Source organism: Rhinoraja longicauda, chromosome 37 (genome assembly GCF_053455715.1).
Source record: "Rhinoraja longicauda isolate Sanriku21f chromosome 37, sRhiLon1.1, whole genome shotgun sequence".
NCBI lineage: Eukaryota > Metazoa > Chordata > Chondrichthyes > Rajiformes > Arhynchobatidae > Rhinoraja > Rhinoraja longicauda.
The window spans coordinates 14,020,951-14,044,264 of record NC_135989.1 but is presented as its reverse complement, the minus strand read 5'-3'; the positions used below and the strand labels follow the sequence as shown (position 1 = coordinate 14,044,264).

Here is a 23,314-nt window from a genome sequence, read left to right as displayed (position 1 = left end):
CTGGAGAGAATATTAGAAGTGGTTTCAGAGAACGCATCGCTGGAGAACATAAACTAATTGGCATTTCAGATCAGGACCCTTCTTCTACGTGATGTCGCGTTATTGGCCCTTTAACGTATTAACTTTATTTATATGCTGTAACTGTAATTCTTTTTGTGCACAACCCGCAGGCATTGCCACTTTCATTTCACTGCACATCGTGTATGTGTATGTGACAAATAAATTTGACTTGACTTGACTTGACTTAAGATGTCACCCAACAGGCTGAGCATATCCCACGTTTTCTATTTTTGCTATCAAGCAACACTTCATTAACCCGCTTTCACCTGCCAAATTCGGCTTTTGGCAGGAACGATGAGTTCCAGATCTCAACGCAGCCTTGGATCAAAGCAGCTCGACCCGAAACGTCACCCGTTCCTTCTCTCCAAAGATGATGCCTGTCCCGCTGAGTTACTCCAGCATTTTGTGCCTGGCCTTGGATCAAACATGGATGAAAAAGCTGAGTTCAAGAGATGAGGCGAGAAAGGCTACACTTGGCACAAGACAGCAGTTAACAGCCGGGAGCGAAAAATCAAAGGACAAAACCCATCAGTGGGGTGGGAGTCATAACTTGCACAGGGGAAGATAATGTGGTTGTTGGTAGTCAATCATCCCATCTTTGGATATTACTGCAGGCGATCCAAGAGCAGTGTCTGAACCTATCCACATTCATCTGCTTCATCAATGGATATCAGTAAACTTCAATACATTCAAGTAAATCAGTAAATCATCAGTAAACTTCAATACATTCAAAACTCCGCTGCCCGTCTACTCACCCACACCCCGATCCGTGACCATATCACCCCCATCCTTTACAAACTCCACTGGCTACCCATCCCCCAGAGAATCCAGTACAAAATCCTCCTCATGACCTACAAAGCCCTCCATAACCTGGCCCCATCCTACCTGACCGACCTCCTCCACAGGCACACTCCCACCTGCACCCTCCGCTCTGCTGCTGAGGGTGAATAAATACCTTCGATTTGTACCAGCATCTGCAGTTATTTTCTTATATTAAAAATGACAATAGTATCTCCCTCCACCAATGCATTCCAATACTCACCACACAATGTATAAAAAAACATGCCCTTACCTCCACATTTCCTTTGCTCCTCTCACCTTAAAGTTATGTCATCTAAACCACTAGGCACAAGGAACTGCAGTAGCTGGTTAATACACAAAAGGAAACAAAGTCTAAGAAGATAACTGCAGATGCTGGTACAAATCGAAGGTTTTTATTCACAAAATGCTGGAGTAACTCAGCAGGAAACAAAGTGCTGGAGTACCTCGCAGCATCTCCAAGAATAGATGATGTTTCAAGTTAGTATTTTACCATCTTTCTCATATTTTATATGGCTGAGTATGAAATTCTGCTGTAAATTCTGCTGTTAATGATCCTGTGAAGTGTATTGAGCTCCCATCATGTTATTAATTGCACATTGTTACTATATCTTCTTCCACTTAAAGATGACTTGGTTAAAAATCAAAATTAAAAATGTCTGTGTGGATTGTGCAAAATATAAGCTAAATGTAATCACTGCTAATATCCTGCCGACCTCCAATATCCTCTCCAGGGATTTAATCTGAAACTGTTTTATTGCCACGACTATACCTATTCTCTCTGAAAACGTCGAGGCTTCCATCACTTTCAGAATAAAGGGTCTCGACACGAAATGTCATCTATCCACGTTCTCCATAGATGCTGCCTGACCTGCTGAGTTACTCCAGCACTTTGTATCCATCTAGTATTAGTTTTTTTCCCCATTCAAGGGAGAAAAGTGTTTAGACCAGGGGTTCCCAACTTTTTTCGTCCCGTTTACCCCTGGCAACTTTTCATAGAAACATGGAAAATAGGTGCAGGAGGAGGTCATTCGGCCCTTCATTGTGATCATGGCTGATCATCCACAATCAGTAACCCGTGCCTGCCTTCTCCCCATATCCCTTGATTCCACTAGCCCCTGGAGCTTTTCGAAAGTAAATTTAACCCCACCCTGTTTTGTTCAGTAATGTGAGTTTACACTTCTACCATAATAAAGCAAATGACAAAGGGGAAATTTTAAAAATACTGTTTTTAACATTATTATTATTTGTTCAAATTCACCCCCTGGGTCGGTGAAATTTACCCCCAGATTGGGAACCCTTGGTTTAGACTGTCTACTATATGCCTTTCTTTTATTTAAAAAAAAATAAACATGATAGATACCAATGCATACTGAACCTGGGGGCATTCTGCAGCTGATCCGCCGGGTCTGATGTGTGTTTCTTGAATTGCTACATGCACTCGCCTCAAAAGGATACATGCACGTTTCCCGCGCTCGCATGCGCGCCCGTCTCGCCTCGTGCACGCGCGTCTGCCCCTCCCCTCCCTCGTGCACGCGCGTCTGCCCCTCCCCTCCCTCGTGCACGCGCGTCTGCCCCCCCCTCCCTCGTGCACGCGTGTCTGAACACCCTTAATCCACACTTTTCCAAGAAAAACACTGACACATGAGATCACTTAGAGTCACCCTGGTTTCAGCTTTCTCTACAATCATCCAGTAAACCAATTGAATGTCCAATCATTACCCCCTTTATCATTGATTATGCCAATTTATATGTGTCACTCCATTTGATCTCACAACCTCTACTGGGAATTGTTAAATTCTGATGTTGGAGCATGGAGTGGGTTTCCAGTCTTAACAATACAGCCTGAGGTGAGGAGCTCTTGGTCTTAAGGATTTTCAGATTTTAAGAATTAAAGAGCTAGGCTTGCAGGGTATTAGAAGTGATTAGCTTTACCAGAGGTAGCTTATACTTAGCACATTGCAGATGGATTTTAAAAAAAACTTTAATGATTTTAAGTAGAACCAACTGTATAAATTATTAGGAAGATGGGGGAATACCACATCACGAGTGTTTCAAAGGTAAATGAAGAGAGGAGGAATTCCAGAGTTTGGGCTAGGCCCTGGAAGTATGACTACCAAAGGAAATGACAGCTAACGTCTTTCAGCAGGGATAGAAAAATCCAAACTTGGAGGTTGTGTATTTGTGGGGCTGTAAATGTATTACAAATAAACTAAGTGATTTTAGTTTCTCAACAGTAACTATTTGAAAACACCATGACTGATATGGGAATGTAGGAAGAACTTACCTGTGGAATGCTGATGGGGATTGAACCAAATTTCACAATGGAAAAATTATAACTCCATTAGGTGTGGTGGAAAAAGAGGGATGTATGTTCGACATGGAAAGAGAATAAAGGGAATATATTGAAATGACAGGAACGATAGAAAAATATTTTTGTTTGACTTTCTTTGCAGCCTGGATTCTCAGTTTTATTATATTTTTAGATTTGTTTATTAGGCTTCTCAGCCATGCAGTTCTTTATCTGGTAAGATTTCAGAGCTGTTATGATACATCAAAAATGTGTCTGCACCTGATCTCTCACCTGCTAATGAGAACAGTTTAAATCTGCTGACTTTTTCAGTCTTTCATGTTGTGTCTTGATTTTTAACATGCTCAGCTTTGTTTACCAATTACTACATGGTCTTCCTTTTCCCCCATCTTTGTGGTGTTGCCTCTTTCCAAAATCTGTAATTTCCTTGACTTTTTGCCTTTTGACTGCAATGCTCACTCCAATTCTTGCCTGTTCCTCATTGTTTGATTAGTCCATGCCTTCAGCTGCCAAATGCCCTAAGCCTGGGAGTGAAAATCATGTTTGATGTTATCTGCCTCAAGAAGGGTCCCTATCCAAAATGTCACCTGTCCATGTTCTCCGGAGATGCTGCCTGACCAGCTGAGTTACTCCAGCATTTTGTGTCTTTTTCTGTGTTACCTGTGTTCTCCAAATAATAAGTTCTTGTAGTTTAATATGTGACATTCTTTCTCTTCAGGACAAATTTGAGCTGTAAATGTTCGAGGGATGTGTAGAGTCTGAAGGTAGTATGGCGCCTGCAAGAGACTTGCCAAGTGATACAGAAACAAATATTGGACCCGAGGTAGGTACTTTGTTAGTCTACTGAAAGATATTTATTTTAGACTGAACCTTGAACATTGATTTAGAGCAAAGATACTCGAGGAGCAAGATGAACCACTTCATTAAAATCGCCTATACTGAAAAGGAGTGGAACATCCACTATTTTAGTAGGCAAAACCCGCCATTCGCAATGCCTCGCAGTGTAATCAGTGTTTTGGGGAACAGTACGTGTGATGATACCATTAAAATGCAGAATATATCTCATCTATCAATTCACAGATTTTTGTTATTTTTCTTTTAAAAAGTTTCTGTAAGTTTCTGCCTACTAAAATGGCACCGTGACCTACTACGGTTTTCAGGGTCGAGTGGTCTATCTTGCTCTGCTCTATCTTTGATTTAGAGTTGGTTGTACATAGTTATAATTTCCTCCTATTTTACTAAATTCAGCACCACAAGGATCTCCTTGCTCATGTACCCTAAGAAATATTTCATTCTACTGTGTAACATCATTTTTTTAAATAGTGAATAAGTGTGTTAGAGTATTAATATGAAATAACATCCAATGATCCAGAAACTCTGCTAGTCCAGCACTACTAATGTCCTGTGCACGGTGGATTAACAGAATTTTACTGCAACCAGAATTATTTTCTTTTAGCTGGGGAAGTTTTGAACTGGAGTTACAATCGAGCCTTTCAGGAGTGAGGTTTGGAAACCATTCTGCATACCAAGCATGGCAGAGGTTGAGAATTCTCTTCCACAAATGCCCATTGATATTGATTACTTAAAAACATAGAAAAATAGGTGAAGGAGTAGGCCATTCGACCCTTCGATGCAGCATCGCCATTCAATATGATCATGGCTAATCATTTAAAATCAGTACCCCGTTCCTGCTTTTTCCCTATATCCATTGATTCCTCTAGTCCTAACAGCTAAATCTGACTCTCACTTGAAAACATCCAGTGAATTGGCCTCCACTGCCTTCTGTGACAAAGAATTCCAGATTCACAACTCTCTGGGTGAAAAATGTTTTTCCTCATCTCAGTCCTAAATGGCCTACCCCATTCTTAAACTGTGACCCCTGGTTCTGGACTTCCCCAACATCGGGGAAATGTTTCCTGCATCTAACCTGTCTAATCCTTGAAGAATTTTATATGTTTCAATAAGATTTGTTAACTTTAAATTTGAGATTGGGGGATTTTTTTGTTAACCAAATGTTAAGTAATATGGGGCAGAGAGCAGCCATGATGGTATTGAATGGTGAGATGGTCATGTTGAAATGACCTCCTTACATTACATAGAAAATAGGTGCAGGAGTAGGCCATTCGGCCCTTCGAGCCTGCACCGCCATTCAATATGATCATGGCTTATCATCCAACTCAGTATTCTGTACTTGCCTTCTCTCCATACCCCCTGATCCCTTTAGCCACAAGGGCCACATCTAACTCCCTCTTGAATATAGCCAATGAACTGGCCTCAACTACCTTCTGTGGCAGAGAATTCCACAGATTCACCACTCTCTGTGTGAAAATTTTTTTTTTCATCTTGGTCCTAAAAGACTTCCCCCTTATCCTTAAACTATGACCCCTTGTTCTGGACTTCCCCAACATCGGGAACAATCTTCCTGCATCTAGCCTGTCCAACCCCTTAAGAATTTTGTAAGTTTCTATAAGATCCCCCCTCAATCTTTTAAATTCCAGCGAGTACAAGCCGAGTCTATCCAGTCTTTCTTCATATGAAAGTCCTGCCATCCCAGGAATCAATCTGATGAACCTTCTCTGTACTCCCTCTATGGCAAGAATGTCTTTCCTCAGATTAGGAGACCAAAACTGTACGCAATACTCCAGGTGTGGTCTCATCAATGCCCTGTACAACTGCAGCAGAACCTTCCTGCTCCTATACTGTATCCCTTTGCACAAATTAGCCGCAATGTTCCCTATATTACAGTGTCAATTTGTAAAAAATAAGTTAATATGGAGAATTGTTCATGAAACTGGTGTGGGTGGATGAAATATGCAAAGTGTTGTGAGAAATGTCAGGATGAATTTCTGTATTTTGAACCTAAAATGTCTCAATTTCCAGAGAAGTCCATCTGCGGCTTTCTTAGAAAATGGATCTCCGAACCTCGGGAAGAGTTTCGATGCTGTTGTGTTTGATGTTCTCAAGGTGTCCCCAGAGCAGTTTGCAGTAAGTTGAAGTTACTGTGGGAGAGAGGGAAGGAAGAACCGATGTAATGAGCTGGATCTGGGGTGTTTCTGTGTGTTTGGTGCCCAATGAGATACTGAAAGGACTGAATTCAAAGAGCTTTCGTTAAATTTCCCCAAAGAATTGTTGGGAAATATATCAAACATGAGTGATTAATCTCTCGGTTCCTAAACTGAACTTATTTCCATTCATGTAGTACTTTTAACATTGCCACTGGAGACGGGATGTAAATAAAAATAATTATAGTCACACGGCAATGTTGAATTGAATAAATTTTATTAGCCAAGTATGTATACATACAAGGAATGTGCCTTGGTGCTCCGCTCGCAAGTAACAACATACAGTAACATAGAAACATAGAAAATAGGTGCAGGAGTAGGCCATTCGGCCCTTCGAGCCTGCACCGCCATTCAATATGATCATGGCTGATCATCCAACTCAGTATCCCGTACCTGCCTTCTCTCCATACCCCCTGATCCCTTTAGCCACAAGGGCCACATCTAACTCCCTCTTAAATATAGCCAATGAACTGGCCTCAACTACCTTCTGTGGCAGAGAATTCCACAGATTCACCACTCTCGGTGTGAAAAAAAACTATCATCTCGGTCCTAAAAGACTTCCCCCTTATCCTTAAACTGTGACCCCCTTGTTCTGGACTTCCCCAACACCGGGAACAATCTTCCTGCATCTAGCCTGTCCAACCCCTTAAGAATTTTGTAAGTTTCTATAAGATCCCCCCTCAATCTTCTAAATTCCAGCGAGTACAAGCCGACAACATACAGTGAGCAATTAAGAATAAAACATAAAGCATTAAGAAAAGAAACATTATAGTTTAAACATATGAAGAATTGGTAGACCATGCCAACCATTGGCATCTTTCTATATTAATTCTGTTTCCAGCACTTGGTACTCTGCCAGAGATGATAAATTTCTGGTGTTATTGCTGTGTTGTATAGAGCACTGTGCTGACTGGAGATCCAACCCCCTGTGTCAAGGATGGACTCCCGGTTCTGGGTACCAGTGAGCAGGATGAATGCCTTCTGGATGGAAGGTGTGGATGTTTTAATGGCTGGGGTTCTCTCCAAGACTGAGTTCAGAGCAATCACCCTTTGTATAAACTGTTTTTAACTAAACAAAATACATGTGTTGGAAATACAAGAGAATGCACATTCTGGAATCTTGAGCAAAAAAGGTTGACGGGTCTGTGGAGGGAAATAGACAAATGAAGTTACGGGTCGGAGCTGTTCTCTGGCTTATGAATGTCTGAAAAAAGACACAAAGTGCTGGAGTAACTCAGCAGGTCAGGCAGCATCCCTGGAGCACATGGATAGGTGAGGTTTCGGGTCGGGACATATCAGAACGTCTGACTTGAGTACAGCCTGTATAAGCGAATGAGCATTTGGGAATCTGGCGGGAGAGATTTATTCATCGATTGGAGATGCAGGCATCTCTGGGAACTTTCTTCACAGCTGTAGTTTCTGAGCTGCAAACTGGGTTGCAAACAGTTGTCTGGAACGAACCCCAACTGTAACCTGGGGAGGAATTGTGTGGCTAACGAGTGTGTAAAAAAAAAAAGAGAAGATAATTGGGAAAGGGGGCTGGAAAACGAAGGCAGGACAAAGCAAAAGGAAGGAGTCATGCAGATTCCACGAAAAGTAGCTTGGTTCTGTACTTTTACAGCCTTTTGCTTGGGGCAGAATTTCGGGAGGCTTGGAGTTTAATGGGGAGAGGAAGTAGCAATTTGTAGAGCACTGGCATGGTGTTGTTAAATGCTACTGCTGGTATAACGTGGAGTTGGCTGGGTTGTTTCTTGCTGATGTGTTTGGCAGCTTTGCTGATTTGTAAAAGGATCGTGTTTGTGTTCCACATTGCATGTGTTTTGCCTGTGGCTATGCCTGATTCTCCTTTGCTGTTTCAGAGTCAGATCACGTTGCTGGATATTACTGTCTTCAAGTCCATCCAGCCTGAGGTGAGTTCCACATCGGGGAAGGGCGCAGTGACCATTGTCCAGAGTGTCGGAAAGATGTTTTGTTGGTGGCTCACTGCAGGTGCTGCAGCTTTTTAAATTAAATTGGTCTTTTAACAGATACATAGAAAATAGGTGCAGGAGGATGCCATTTGGCCCTTTGAGCCAGCACCGCCATTCATTGTGATCATGGCTGATCATCCACAATCAGTAACCCGTGCCTGCCTTCTCCCCATATCCCTTGATTCCACTAGCCCCTAGAGCTCTATCTAACTCCCTCTAAATCCTTCCAGTGATTTGGCTTCCACTACCCTCTGTGGCAGAGAATCTGAGAGCATTTTTGGCAAGGCCATGATTTGGTGGCCATCCTTGGATGGCACAAGGGAAAATTATTTGAAGGATGTGGGAAGGAGTAGGGAAACGGGTCTAAATATAGAAATGTTCTCCAGGAAAGCAGCATGGACCAGATGTTATGAATAGCCTCTGTGATTCTGTAATCAAATGGGTAAAATTGAAGCAAATGAATTGCATTGTACACGAATTTGAGGTAATCCATCGGTTTCCAGAACCAGGGGCCACAGTTTAAGAATAAGGGACAGGCCATTTAGAACGGAGATGAGGAAAAACGCAGGCTTGGTGATCGTTTCGCTCAACACCTTCGTTCAGTCCGCCTTAACCAACCTGATCTCCCGGTGGCTCAGCACTTCAACTCCCCCTCCCACTCCCAGTCTGACCTTTCTGTCATGGGCCTTCTCCATTGTCATAGTGAGACCCACCGAAAATTGGAGGAACAGCACCTCGTATTACGCTTGGGCAGCTTACATTCCAGCGGTATGAACATTGACTTCTCTAACTTTAATTCCTCTGTCCCTCTCTTTCCCCTCCCCCTTCCCAGATCTCCCTCTATCTTCCTGTCTCCACCTATATCCTTTCTTTGTCCCGCCCCCTCCCCTGATATCAGTCTGAAGAAGGGCCTCGACCCAAAACGTCACCCATTCCTTCTCTCCTGAGATGCTGCCTGACCCGCTGAGTTACTCCAGCTTTTTGTGATACCTTTGATTTGTATCAACTGAACAGCTTGAGATGGCAAAATTAAATTCTACCTCTATATTTTGTTCAGGCACACTGATGTGCCATGCTAGTAAAGCTTTTGCCTATGCACCTGCCCAACCAAACACCTCCTGTTCCTCTTGTGGCAAGTCTGGAATTTAGAAGATTGAGGGGGGATCTTGTAGAAACTTACAAAATTCTTAAAGGGCTGGACAGGCTAGATGCAGGAAGATTGTTCCCGATGTTGGGGAAGTCCAGAACAAGGGGTCACAGTTTAAGGATAAGGGGGAAGTCTTTTAGGACTGAGATGAGAAAGATTTTTTTCACACAGAGAGTGGTGAATCTGTGGAATTCTCTGCCACAGAGGGTAGTTGAGGCCAGTTTATTGGCTATATTTAAGAGGGAGTTAGATGTGGCCCTTGTGGCTAAAGGGATCAGGGGGTATGGAGAGAAGGCAGGTACGGGATACTGAGTTGGATGATCAGCCATGATCATATTGAATGGCGGTGCAGGCTCGAAGGGCCGAATGGCCTACTCCTGCACCTATTTTCTATGTTTCTATGTCTGCAGATGCTCAATTACCCTCATTAGCCACCTCAGGAGCCCACAGAACTAACTCAAATATGTCGTTCTTAATTCTGAGGAAATGCTTAAGAAGAAGAAATAATAATAAATTAATAGAAATAAAATCCCTGGTAAAATAGTCCTCACTATCCACTGGGTTTAGCAGATGTAGTTTGGAGCACCTAACTTTACAAATTTGCTGCTGCACCATTTAATCTCGCCTGCTATTTCCAACACCTGTTTCTATTCATAAGCAATGTTTTTAGTTTAAACTTGATATGTTGCTTATGTAGCAGCCTATAAAGCAGTGTTAGGTCCTTGAACCACAGTTAAGTGATGGTCAGCTGCCAATCCAGATGTTGATGTTTAAATCCTGTTCTGAAATCCTGGTGCCGAATAGCAAAAACTGCAAATTATTATTTATTTTTTTAAGTATCAGAATGCTTGGTGTTTGGAAAACTCTTGGGCAATGGTAGAGGAGAACTGGAACACATTTTAAAAGTCAGTTTAATGCCTAGATGTGGACTTGTCTTGGTCAGTGTCTCAATCATTCACTAAATGTGATCCCGAGATTGTGCTCACTCCATAATGGATGAATAGATACCTTTTAAGGTTGCTAACTGTCCCGTATTAGCCAGGACATCCCGTATTTTGGGCTAAATTGATTTGTCCAGTACTGGACCCCCCCTTGTCCCGTTGTCGGCCCGGACACTGTAGCCTAGGGGCCTCTCTAGTCTCGGACAGTGGAGGCCCAGGCACCGCCTAACGGAGGTTGCCTAGCAACCCTCCTCCCGGCCTGGGCGGCCGCCATTGGTGGAGTGGGAACAAGTGGCCGCTGGCTGGATGAGGTCACATGGGGCGCGGGGTGGTGACGTCACCTTGTCCCATATTTGGGAGCGAGGAAGTTGGCAACCCTAATACTTTTCCTAGTTTAGGTTGGTGTTTGGAGGCTTGGGAACAATGGCAGGGGTTGGTGGTTGTGAGTGTAGTACAGATGGTGGACCTACTTTGATTTATACAGATTCTTTGACCAGCTTCTATGTGCATTTGAACTATTTGATCTTCAGTCGGACGCCTTTTCTTCATATCATATCATATCATATATATACAGCGCGGAAACAGGCCTTTTCGGCCCACCAAGTCCGCGCCGCCCAGCGATCCCCGCACATTAACACTATCCTACACCCACTAGGGACAATTTTTACATTTACCCAGCCAATTAACCTACATACCTGTACGTCTTTGGAGTGTGGGAGGAAACCGAAGATCTCGGAGAAAACCCACGCAGGTCACGGGGAGAACGTACAAACTCCTTACAGTGCAGCACCCGTAGTCAGGATCGAACCTGAGTCTCTGGAGCTGCATTCGCTGTAAAGCAGCAACTCTACCGCTGCGCTACCGTGCCGCCCTTCAATGAAGACTTTCAAAGTCTCTCCATCTTTCATCTTGCTCCACAATTATCGTTGGGTCTTCTGTGGCTTCATAAGCCCCAGTCTCACTTATTAGTTTATACTCCTGGATCAAGTCCCATTCCTGACTCCTGAGCACAAAATCCAAGGTGTCAGTATGCTGTAGTGTTGGAAGATAGATTTTCAGAAAAGATATTGAAGGCAGAAAAGACAATTGTACTGCTGTTTTAAGCAGCAAGAGAGTGTTCTTCTCTGTATCCCGGCTAGCATTTATCTGATAAACAGGTTAGACAGGTAGACACCGTCTGAAGAAAGGTCTCGACCTGAAACATCACCCATTCCCTTCTTTCCAGAGATGCTGCCTGACCCGCTGAGTTACTCCAGCATTTTGTGTCTACATTCGATTTAAACCAGCATCTGCAGTTTTCTTTCCTATGACAAACAGGCTATCTGGTTCATTACCTTTACTACAAATAACACATTGCCTACTTGTATTTGCTGTATTGCAATATTGACTGCACTTCTAATGATAGTTCACCAGCTATAGAGTGCTTTGGCATATCATGAGTTTAGGAAAGCACTATCGAGATGCAGGTCTGCCTGTAGCATGATAGAAACATAGAAAATAGGTGCAGGAGTAGGCCATTCGGCCCTTTGAGCCTGCACTGCCATTCAATATGAACATGGCTGATCATTCAACTCAGTATCCCGTACCTGCCTTCTCTCCATACCCCCTGATCCCTTTAGCCACAAGAGCCACATCTAACTCCCTCTTAAATATAGCCAATGAACTGGCCTCAACTACCTTCTGTGGCAGAGAATTCCACAGATTCACCACTCTGTGTGGAAAAAAAACTTTCTCATCTTGGTCCTAAAAGACTTCCCCCTTATCCTTCAACTGTGACCCCTTGTTCTGGACTTCCCCAACATCGGGAACAATCTTCCTGCATCTAGCCTGTCCAACCCCTTAAGAATTTTGTAAGTTTCTATAAGATCCCCCCTCAATCTTCTAAATTCCAGCGAGTACAAGCCGATGAATGATGAATATGGTGTCTGGTTTCTCATGAATGGAGTGGGGCAAAGAGAAAATTCCATCCATACTTGCTGGTGTTCTATTTGTTCTTGACTATTAGCCCCCCCAGCCTTATGTGCTTGAGTTGTGCAAATGGTAGTTTGTCTGGTGTCACTTCCAGGCAGATATTTAATTGTAGACACAAAATGCTGGAGTAACTCAGCGGGTCAGGCAGCATCTCTGGAGAGAAGGAATGGGTGACGTTTTGGGTCGAGACCCTTCTTCAGACTGATGTCAGAGGAGGAGGGGGCGGGACAAAGATAGGATGTAGTCCGAGACAGGAAGACTAGTGGGAGAACTGGGAAGGGGGAGGGGAGAGAGAGGGGAAGCAGGGACTATCTGAAGTTATTTTCCCTCTCTATCCCCTCCCCTCCCATTCCTGTTTCCGGCTACATCCTATCTTTGTCCCCTGACATCTATTGGATTTCAATCTTGTTTTTGTTCCTCCAACAGGAACTGTCTGGTTGTGCTTGGAGCAAGCGGGGGAAGCACGTGTTGGCTCCTAATGTAGTAGCTTTTACCCGGAGATTTAACCAGGTAGGGTCTCGTAATATCTAAGATCTTGATCGCAAAAGGTAGGTTACAGTATGAGGATCAAATTGGTTTATTCATCCAGTGTATAATTAAAATTTTTATTCACATTCATGTCAACATAAACTTGACCAAAATATTTTCATCTATGGTGGCTTCAATAGACAATAGGTGCAGGAGTAGGCCATTCGGCCCTTCGAGCCAGCACCACCATTCAATGTGATCATGGCTCAATCAGTACCCCGTTCCTGCCTTCTCCCCATACCCCCTGACTCCGCTATCCTTAAGAGCTCTATCCAGCTCTCTCTTGAATGCATTCAGAGAATTGGCCTCCACTGCCTTCTGATGCAGAGAATTCCACAGATTCACAACTCTCTGACTGAAAAAGTTTTTCCTCATCTCTGTTCTAAATGGCCTACCCCTTACTCTTAAACTGTGGCCCCTGGTTCTGGACTCCCCCAACATTGGGAACATGTTTCCTGCCTCTAACGTGTCCAACCCCTTAATAATCTTATATGTTTCGATAAGATCCCCTCTCATCCTTCTACATTCCAGTGTATACAAACCTAGTCGCTCCAGTCTTTCAAGATACGACAGTCCCGCCATTCCGGGAATTAACCTAGTAAACCTACGCTGCACGCCCTCAATAGCAAGAATATCCTTCCTCAAATTTGGAGACCAAAACTGCACACAGTACTCCAGGTGCGGTCTCACTAGGGCCCTGTAAATCTGCAGAAGGACCTCTTTGCTCCTATACTCAACTCCTCTTATTATGAAGGCCAACATTCCATTGACTTTCTTCACTGCCTGCTGTACCTACATGCTTCATTTCAGTGACTGATGCACTAGGACACCCAGATCTCGTTGTACGTCCCCTTTTCCTAACTTGACACCATTCAGATAATAACATGCCTTCCTATTCTTACCACCAAAGTGGATAACCTCACACTTATCCACATTAAACTGCATTTGCCATGCATCCTCCCACTCACACAACCTGTCCAAGTCACCCTGCAACCTCATAGCATCTTCCTCACAGTTCACACTACCACCCAGCTTTGTATCATCTGCAAATTTGCTAATGGTACTTTTATTCCCTTCATCCAAGTCATTAATGTATATTGTAAATAGCTGCGGTCCCAGCACCGAGCCTTGCAGTACCCCACTAGTCACTGCCTGCCATTCTGAAAGGAACCCATTTATCCCCACTCTTTGCTTTCTGTCAACCAATTTTCTATCCATGTCAGTACCCTACCCCCAATACCATGTGCTCTAATTTTGCCCACTAATCTCCTATGTGGGACCTTGTCGAAGGCTTTCTGAAAGTTGAGGTACACCACATCCACCGGCTCTCCCCTGTCAATTTTCCTAGTTACATCCTCAAAGAATTCCAGAAGATTAGTCGAGCATGATTTCCCCATCGTAAATCCATGCTGACTCGGAACGATCCTGTTACTGGTATCCAAATGCTCCGCAAATTCGTCTTTTATAATTGACTCCAGCATCTTCCCCACCACTGATGTCAGATTAACTGGTCTATAATTTCCCGTTTTCTCTCTTCCCTCCTTTCTTAAAACGTGGGATAACATTAGCTACCCTCCAATCCACAGGAACTGATCCTGAATCTATAGCAATCCCATCTGTGCTCTCTCTTGTGCCCATAAACACTTCACTGATTTTTCCACCGGCCACCTACATGAAGGGTACTTTAGAATGGCAAGTTAACCTACCTACCAGCCGATCTTCATGACATGGGGGGAAACTGGGCACTTGGGAAGCCCACACGGTGACAGAGAATGTAAGAATAACTATACACAATACAGAAACTGACCTGGATAGTTGAGGCCGTGACAAGCCATTTTAGCCCTCTGTTCACTTCACCAATGCTGTCTCTATATCCTTGTTGGGAGAAATACTTGCCCTCAGCGTGAGCCTTTGCTTCTTACCAGGATACTTTCATGCACTGAAAACTGACAAATGTACATCTTGTTTTTGTTTGATCTCTATTAAAAACGAAATCTGTTTAATTAGTGGAAGAAAGCCTGATCTTTGAAGTCGTTCTCTTCCGTTAAGAATTTTGGCTGTTGGGATGAGAAGAAATTCACCAGCAATATTAAATATTTGTAAGGTCTTGGCTAAAATAGTCATTTGTAAAAAAAATTGCTTTGCAAAGCACTTGGAATGAGATAAAAGAATGAAGGGTGTGTATAAACAGTGATTCTCTCTTTGCAGGTTAGTTTCTGGGTGGTCAGAGAAATTCTCACCAAACAGATGCTTAAAACAAGAGTTGACGTTCTCAGCCACTTTGTTAAAATTGCAAAAGTAAGTGCTTTTCACAAGAATTGCTTTGTAGCAGATCCGGGTTTGTTAGACAATTTCCCAATTGGCTGTGTCTGGAGAACTTCATGACTTGAACTTTGTGTGAAGTGGAAAGCCTACTCTACACAGTTGAGGATGGTGGTACTTGCTAACGTCAGGAAGTGACGCTTGGTCATAAGCAAAGATACTAGAGGAACAAGATGGACCACTCCGTTGAAATCGCCTATACTGAAGTGTAAGAGCGTAACGTCCGCCATTTTAGTAAGCAAAACTCACCGTTCGCTATGCCTCGCAGTGTAATCAGTGTTTTGGGGGAACAGTATGTGTGATGATACCATTAAAATGCAGAATATATCTCATCTATCAATTCACAGATTTCTGTTATTTTTCTTTTAAAATGTTTCTGTACGTTTCTGCCTACTAAAATGGTGCCATGACATATTACGGTTTATAGGGTCGAGTGGTCTATCTTGCTCCTCTAGTATCTTTGGTCATAAGGTAGATTTTAAGGAGATTCTTAGAGAGGTGGAGGAGATTGGGTAGATAATTTCAGAGCATAGGAGCTTGGCAGCCACTGAGTCAAGACATTCTCGGCTCTGCTACATAAGCATATCAGAGATTTAGGCCTTGCTGTCAACATCCTCCAGACCAATGTCCTCTACCATCCGCTTTGGGCTTGCCCTCTGACAATTAGGATTCACAGTGAGATCCTCAAAAATATGGATCGTTTCTCGTCTATTGGGAACCATCTCATTGAAGGCAGAGTTGGCGATGAACTTCACCACTTCCTTCAATGTGCCGGTGCAGGCTCTGGTAGATTGACCTCAGACCTCTAACAAAACTAATGATTCATACGACAATGCAGATGCTCCTCTACTTACGATGCTTCGACTTACGATATTTCGACTTTACGATAGTGCAAAAGCGACACGCATTCAGTAGAAACCGTTCTTCAAATTTTGATATTTTCCCGGGCTCACAGACCTGTCCGCTGCTCAGACTGGCAGTGCCTTCTGCGGTACGATACTCTCTCATGACGCTGGGCAACGGCAGCGAGCTGCAGCTCCCAGTCAGCCACGATTGGGAGCTGCCACGGCTGTGATGTAGGATAGGTTGGGTGGCTATGATGTTGGGTAGGTTAGGTGGCTATGATGTTGGGTAGGTTGGGTGGCTATGATGTTGGGTAGGTTGGGTGGCTATGATGTTGGGTAGGTTGGGTGGCTATGATGTTGGGTAGGTTGGGTGGCTATGATGTTTGGTAGGTTGGGTGGCTATGATGTTGGGTAGGTTGGGTGGCTATGATGTTGGGTAGGTTGGGTGGCTATGATCGGTAGGTTGGGTGGCTATGATTTATTCACAAAATGCTGGAGTAACTCAGCAGGTCAGGCAGCAGCTCGGGAGAGAAGGAATGGGTGATGTTTCGGGTCTAGACCCTTCTTCAGACTGATGTCAGGGGAGGCGGGACAAAGGAAGGATATAGGTGGAGACAGGAAGATGGAGGGAGATCTGGGAAGGAGGAGGGGAAGGGAGGGACAGAGGAACTATCTAAAGTTGGAGAAGTCGATGATCATACCGCTGGGCTGCAAACTGCACAGGCGAAATATGAGGTGCTGTTCCTCCAATTACCGGTGGGCCTCACTATGGCACTGGAGGAGGCCCATGACAGAAAGGTCACACTGGGAATGGGAGGGGGAGTTGAAGTGCTCGGCCACCGGGAGATCAGTTTGGTTAATGCGGACCGAGCGCAGGTGTTCAGCGAAGCGATCGCCGAGCCTGCCCTTGATTTCGCCGATGTAAATAAGTTGACATCTAGAGCAGCGGATGCAATAGATGAGGTTGGAGGAGGTGCAGGTGAACCTTTGTCTCACCTGGAATGTTGAGTGTGGCTATGATGTTGGGTAGGTTGGATGGCTATGATGTTCGGTAGGTTGGGTGGCTATGATGTTGGGTAGGTTAGATGTATTAAATGCATTTCGGACTTACGATAATTTCGATTTACGATGGGTTTATCGGAACGTAACCCCATCGTAAGTCGAGGAGCGCTTCCAATTGTTTTATTGAGTATTTGTTCCGAGATTATGAAAAGCATTATGTAAATATTTGTTCATGTTGCAGAAACTGCAGGAACTCAATAATCTCCATGGCTTGATGGCGGTCATCTCAGCTTTACAAAGCACACCAATATTCAGGCTGTCAAAAACATGGATGGCAAGTGAAGGGCCCTTTTTTGAGGTTCTTGATTCAAATATTTTTATTTTTACAAGAGCTTCTGAATTTGGTATTGTAGCATGCTGAGAGTGTTGTCTTTCTGACCTTGTGTGGTATCTCATCAATGCTGATCTAACATGCATTAGTGGTACATCAATAATAGATGCTGATGGAGTTGCAAGGTTTAAACAGAATGTACTTGAAATACTCAGCAAGCGTGGCATTTGCGGAAAAGAAAAATAATATTTCTGACCAGTGACCTTTCAAACTGGAGATATTACAGATTATTGTTTAATTCACTGCTTGTGTTTTCCAATGATACCAATTTTTTGACCTGTCCAGCATGATGTCAAGTCAAGTCAAGTCAATTTTATTTGTATAGCACATTTAAAAACAACCCGCGTTGACCAAAGTGCTGCACATCTGATTAGGAAAAAAAAAAGAAAGTTACAGATGTGAGGTAATTGACTGAAAATGTTAATTTCTCTCTTCATAGATGTTACCCGAGTTGAATATTTCAAACTTTTAAAGATTTATTATTGGAAAGGCTCTTGATAATTTCAAAACAAGATTGAGAGATGTTGGGATCTGACAGTGATTTCTGACGTTTATGCTGCTAATGAAAATAAATTGTAATCAATAGTTAGTAGAAGTACCAGAAGAAATCAGGTTTGCTAATTAAACAACATTTTAAAAAAACCCCAAAGATTCATTCATTTTGTTTGGGCAGTCACTACTGCCTATTATTAGTTTTCAGAATCATTAAGGCCACAAAGGTTATGTCTTTGGTATTTATTCACAAAATGCTGGAGTAACTCAGCAGGTCAGGCAGCATCTCAGGAGAGAAGGAATGGGTGACGTTTTGGGTCGAGACCCTTCTTCTTCAGACTGATGTCAGGGGGGCGGGACAAAGGAAGGATATAGGTGGAGACAGGCAGATAGAGGGAGAACTGGGAAGGGGGAGGGGAAGAGAGGGACAGAGGAACTATCTAAAGTTGGAGAAGTCAATGTTCATACCACTGGGCTGCAAGCTGCCCAAGCGAAATATGAGGTGCTGTTCCTCCAATTTCCGGTGGGCCTTACTATGGCACTGGAGGAGGCCCATGACAGAAAGGTCAGACGGAGAGTGGGAGTTGAAGTGCTCAGCTACCGGGAGATCTCCTCAAGGTTATGTCTTTGGATTTACTCAGTTTATTCAGTGGTTTTGTTTGTATATATTTCAACTTGAATTTACTTCTCGTGTGGCTATCCACTGACTTTGACCAAAATAGCACATTACATGTCCTCATGGCTTACACAAGACTGTTTTAAAGGGTACTGGAATTTATTTGGGAATGATAAATGATTGTGGAGAAAGGATGGGACATTGGTATTATCGTGGGTTGATTCAGGGCTCTGGACAGAATGGATCTGTGGGATTAATTTGTATTGGTGCAAAGCAAAGGTGAAGTAGTGAGTTGGTGTTGGTTTTTGGATATATACATGGCTTTGGGGAGCAAGTGTGGCTGTGAGATTAGTTTGAGATTGATGCAAGAATGTAACTAAAGAGATTGTACAGGGCATTGGTGAGACCACACCTGGAGTATTGGGTACAGTTTTGGTCTCCTAATCTGAGGAAAGACATTCTTGCCATAGAGGGAGTACAGAGAAGGTTCACCAGATTGATTCCTGGGATGGCAGGACTTTCATATGAAGAAAGACTGGATAGACTCGGCATGTACTCACTGGAATTTAGAAGATTGAGGCGGGATCTTATAGAAACTTACAAAATTCTTAAGGGGTTGGACAGGCTAGATGCAGGAAGATTGTTCCCGATGTTGGGGAAGTCCAGAACAAGGGGTCACAGTTTAAGGATAAGGGGGAAGTCTTTCAGGACCAAGATGAGAAAGTTTTTTTTCACGTAAAGAGTGGTGAATCTGTGGAATTCTCTGCCACAGAAGGTAGTTGAGGCCAGTTCATTGGCTACATTTAAGAGGGAGTTAGATGTGGCCCTTGTGGCTAAAGGGATCAGGGGGTATGGAGAGAAGGCAGGTACAGGTTACTGAGCTGGATGATCAGCCATGATCATATTGAATGGCGGTGCAGGCTCGAAGGGCCGAATGGCCTACTCCTGCACCTATTTTCTATGTTTCTATAGAAGGGCACTGGGATTGCTGAGATTGATGGGTGTGTGGGGAAGATTGGAGTATTGCAATCAGTGCTGGATGCCCTAAGCAGTGATTTTGTTGACACTACTAAAAATAATAATGGTGCTGGTGATTTGCAAAGTGCAAACATTCTTTCCCTTAACGTGCAAGAAGACGTTGTAGTAAAGTCCTGCTTTGTTCTTTAACTGTAGTTGCTGAGCAGGAAAGATAAGGCTACGTTTGAGAAACTGGAGACTCTGCTGTCCAAAGAAGCCAACTACAAGCAACTAAGAACTTACATCAACGGCTTGAGAAATAAACCATGCATCCCATATTTGGGTGAGCCTGATTTCATGTCTCTTTGAGGAGGCAGATTCTTCAGGGATTGCAATTTTGCCTGCTTTAATGCATTTTATCTTTGACCTCTTACTTGGCCCTGTCTTCACCCTAGCAGATCTGAAGTAAACCACGGAGATTAGATTTAGCCACACTGAGGCCACCCCTTGGGTTGTGGCTGTGGCCCTTCCTAACTTAAGTTTGCAGATGAATGTTTGACTTTGAAGTATTGCTATCTTAAATGGTAAGACATGCATACACCAATCAGCCAAAACATTATGACCACTGACAGGCGAAGTGAATAACAATGGCACCTGTCAAGGGGTGGGATATATTTGGCAGCAAGCGAACAGTCAGTTCTTGAAGTTGATGTGTTGGATGCAGGAGAAATGGGCAGGAGTAAAGACCTGAGCGACTTTGACAAGGGCCGAATTGTTATGGCCAGACGACTGGGTCAGAGCATCTCTGAAACGTCAAGGCTTGTGGGGTGCTCCCGGTCAGCAGTGGTGAGTACCTACCGACAGTGGCCCGAGGAGAGACAAACCACAAACCGGCGACAGACAGGGTGTTGGGCGCCCAAGGCTCATCGATGTGCGAGGGCAACGAAGGCTATCCCGTCTGGTCTGAACTGACAGAAGGTCGACTATGGCACAAGTCACAGAAAATTTTAATGGTGGTCATGGGAGGAATGTATCACAACACACAGTGCATCGCACCCTGCTGCGTATGGGGCTGCACACGGAGGACCAACAGCATATTAGGCAGATGGTCATAATGTGTTTGGCTGATCGGTGTATGATCAGATTTACAAATCAAATTACAAACTATCAAAGCTTTTGCTTGAGTCTTGTGAACAGTAAATATCTGCCTGTTAACTTGATACTATGTGCAGATGAGTTTTCAGAGTGTGTTTGGAGGCAGTGATTTGTGTTCTCGAATGTGGTGACAAAATTGTATCTATTCTACGTTGTACAGTTAATGTGGATTTAAAGAGTATGGAAAAGCAAAACAATTGTCCCACAGTAAAATCCTTACAGTATGATTGACAAAATGGTATATCAAACGATATAGAAACATAGAACATAGAAAATAGGTGCAGGAGGAGGCCATTCGGCCCTTCGAGCCAGCACCGCCATTCATTGTGATCATGGCTGATCATCCACAATCAGTAACCTGTGCCCACCTCAGCACCCCCCAATTTGGCCAGATCAAGGGTATTCTGTTGTCATATGTCCCAGATAGAACAATAACATTCTTACATGCAGCCATACAATAGAATATGTAGCCTTCCCTGTTCTCATGCACAGTGCAAGTATACGCAGCAGTTTAGTCTGGCTATTTTGTCTTCTGCCCAAATTTGCATTTTACAATTTTGTTGTATAATGGTATTTATGTGTTCAAGAGCTTAATGGTTCTCAGAAGTCTTTGACTTTGAAACTCTTAGCAGGAGGTTGCCATTAACTAAAGAAATATAATTTACAGGCATGGGGTGCCTTGAAGTGTCTGTTTATAGTTTCCATTATTTAATCGTGGCCATGTGGTATGGTTTAGGATGAAGAAAGAAACATGGGGAAATGATGGGAACGGGATGTGAAGCCAACTCCTCCAAGTGATGTTTACCTCTTTCACAAACACTGTGCTCACTTGTGCACATTTGCATTTTATTGGCAAAGTTGTGTACTCCATGTTCAGATGCAAGCATTTTTTTAAAGATTTATTTTTTAGATTTAGAGATACAGCGCGGAAACAGGCCCTTCGGCCCACCGGGTCCGCGCCGCCCAGCGATCCCCGCACATTAACACTATCCTACACACACTAGGGACAATTTTTACATTTACCCAGTCAATTAACCTACATACCTGTACGTCTTTGGAGTGTGGGAGGAAACCGAAGATCTTGGAGAAAACCCACGCAGGGAGAACGTACAAACTCCGTACAGACGGCGCCCGTAGTCAGTATCGAACCCGAGTCTCCGGCGCTGCATTCGCTGTAAGGCAGCAACTCTACCGCTGCGCCAGCGTTTCTTCAGAAAACCCGATACTTCCGATCAAAGTTGGGATTATTTTCAAGAAGAATTAAGACACTCGAGTGATGCTGGGGATGTGTAGGAAGGAACTGCAGATGCTGGTTTAAACCGAAGATAGATTGCAAGCAGGAAGAAGCATTAAAGGAAATGTGTCCCTGACTTTGCAACCTGCTCCAATGCTTTATTTTTCTTGAGGTATAGTTGGCCTGTTAGTATGTCTCGCAGCTTTACATTCGCAACTTATTGTACAGACAATAGGTGCAGGAGGAGGCCATTCGGCCCTTCAAACCAGCACTACCATTCAATGTGATCGTGGCTGATCATCCACAATCAGTACCCCGTTCCTGCCCTCTCCCCATACCCCCTGACTCCACTATCATTAAGAGCTCTATCTAACTCTCTCTTGAAAGCATCCAGAGAATTGGCCTCCACTGCCTTCTGAGGCAGAGAATTCCACAGATTTACAACTCTCTGAGTGATAAAGTTTTTCCTCTTCTCTGTTCTCAATGGCCTACCCCTTATTCTTAAACTAGTGGACCCTGGTTCTGGACTCCCCCAACATTGGGAACATGTTTCCTGCCTCCAGCGTGTCCAATCCCTTAATCTTATATGTTGTATATCTTCTATTCACTGGAGTTTAGAAGAGAATGGATCTTATAGAGACATATAAAATTATAAAAAGGACTAGACAAGCTAGATGCAGGAAAAATGTCCCCAATGTTGGGGGAGTCCAGATCCAGGGGCCACAGTCTTAGAATAAAGGGAAGGCCATTTAAAACTGAGGTGAGAAGGAACTTTTTCACCCAGAGAGTTATGAATTTGTGGAATTCTCTGCCACAGAGGGCAGTGGAGGCCAAATCACTGGATGAATTTAAGAGAGAGTTAGTTAGAGCTCTGGGGGCTGGTGGAATCGAGGGATATGGGGAGAAGTTGGGCACAAGTTACTGATTGTGGATGATCAGCCATGATTGCAATGAATGGCGGTGCTGGCTCGAAGGGCCAAATGGCCTCCTCCTGCACATATTTTCTATGTTTCTTTCCAAAGGTGCTGCCTGACCTGAGTGTTATTAACGTTTGTTACAAACAGAAAATGCTATACACCAATAGACTTGGCAGGAATCGGCTGCTTTCAGGTTGTGGTGAGAGTTTCTTTAACATTAAGCAACTTAACAGCGGATTGGAGTTGCAGCGGTTGAATCTAATTGTAACCCAGTGTAGAGGTAAGGCCGTGATCTCTGGGGAGGTACAGGAATCTATATTTGAAGTGAGGTGCTATCTTCATTTGCAACCAGTTTAAAAATAGCTGTAGAGTCCAATAATCCAGGTTACTTTCTTGTGCGTGTGACTTTGCCTCCCACTGAAAATTAATTAATTGGCTCCTCGCACTTCTTTGATCTGCAGTTACAGCCAAATGTTTTTGTTCACCTATTTACAGTGGTCTGTTTGCACAGAGTTCAGAAGTGTAAGTTTACATTAACAATTAAGATAAACACCAAATGCGCAAGTAACTCAGT

At 43.6% G+C, this 23,314-nt stretch overlaps 1 protein-coding gene across 2 annotated transcripts in view; it reads left to right on the top strand.

The window, feature by feature from the left end:
* The window catches only part of LOC144610506 (ras-specific guanine nucleotide-releasing factor RalGPS1-like), a 78,156-nt gene that overhangs the window by 2,154 nt on the left and 52,688 nt on the right, over positions 1 to 23,314 (top strand). For both annotated transcript variants that reach the window (XR_013549431.1, XM_078429257.1), the window contains exons 2-8: positions 3,909 to 4,013; positions 6,071 to 6,175; positions 8,112 to 8,162; positions 12,708 to 12,791; positions 15,018 to 15,107; positions 17,220 to 17,312; positions 19,651 to 19,777. Coding sequence is in view for 1 of the 2 variants with exons in the window: in XM_078429257.1 (XP_078285383.1) it covers positions 3,927 to 4,013; positions 6,071 to 6,175; positions 8,112 to 8,162; positions 12,708 to 12,791; positions 15,018 to 15,107; positions 17,220 to 17,312; positions 19,651 to 19,777 (637 nt within the window). In the remaining variant the exon portion in view is untranslated. The remainder of the gene's footprint in view (positions 1 to 3,908; positions 4,014 to 6,070; positions 6,176 to 8,111; positions 8,163 to 12,707; positions 12,792 to 15,017; positions 15,108 to 17,219; positions 17,313 to 19,650; positions 19,778 to 23,314) is intronic.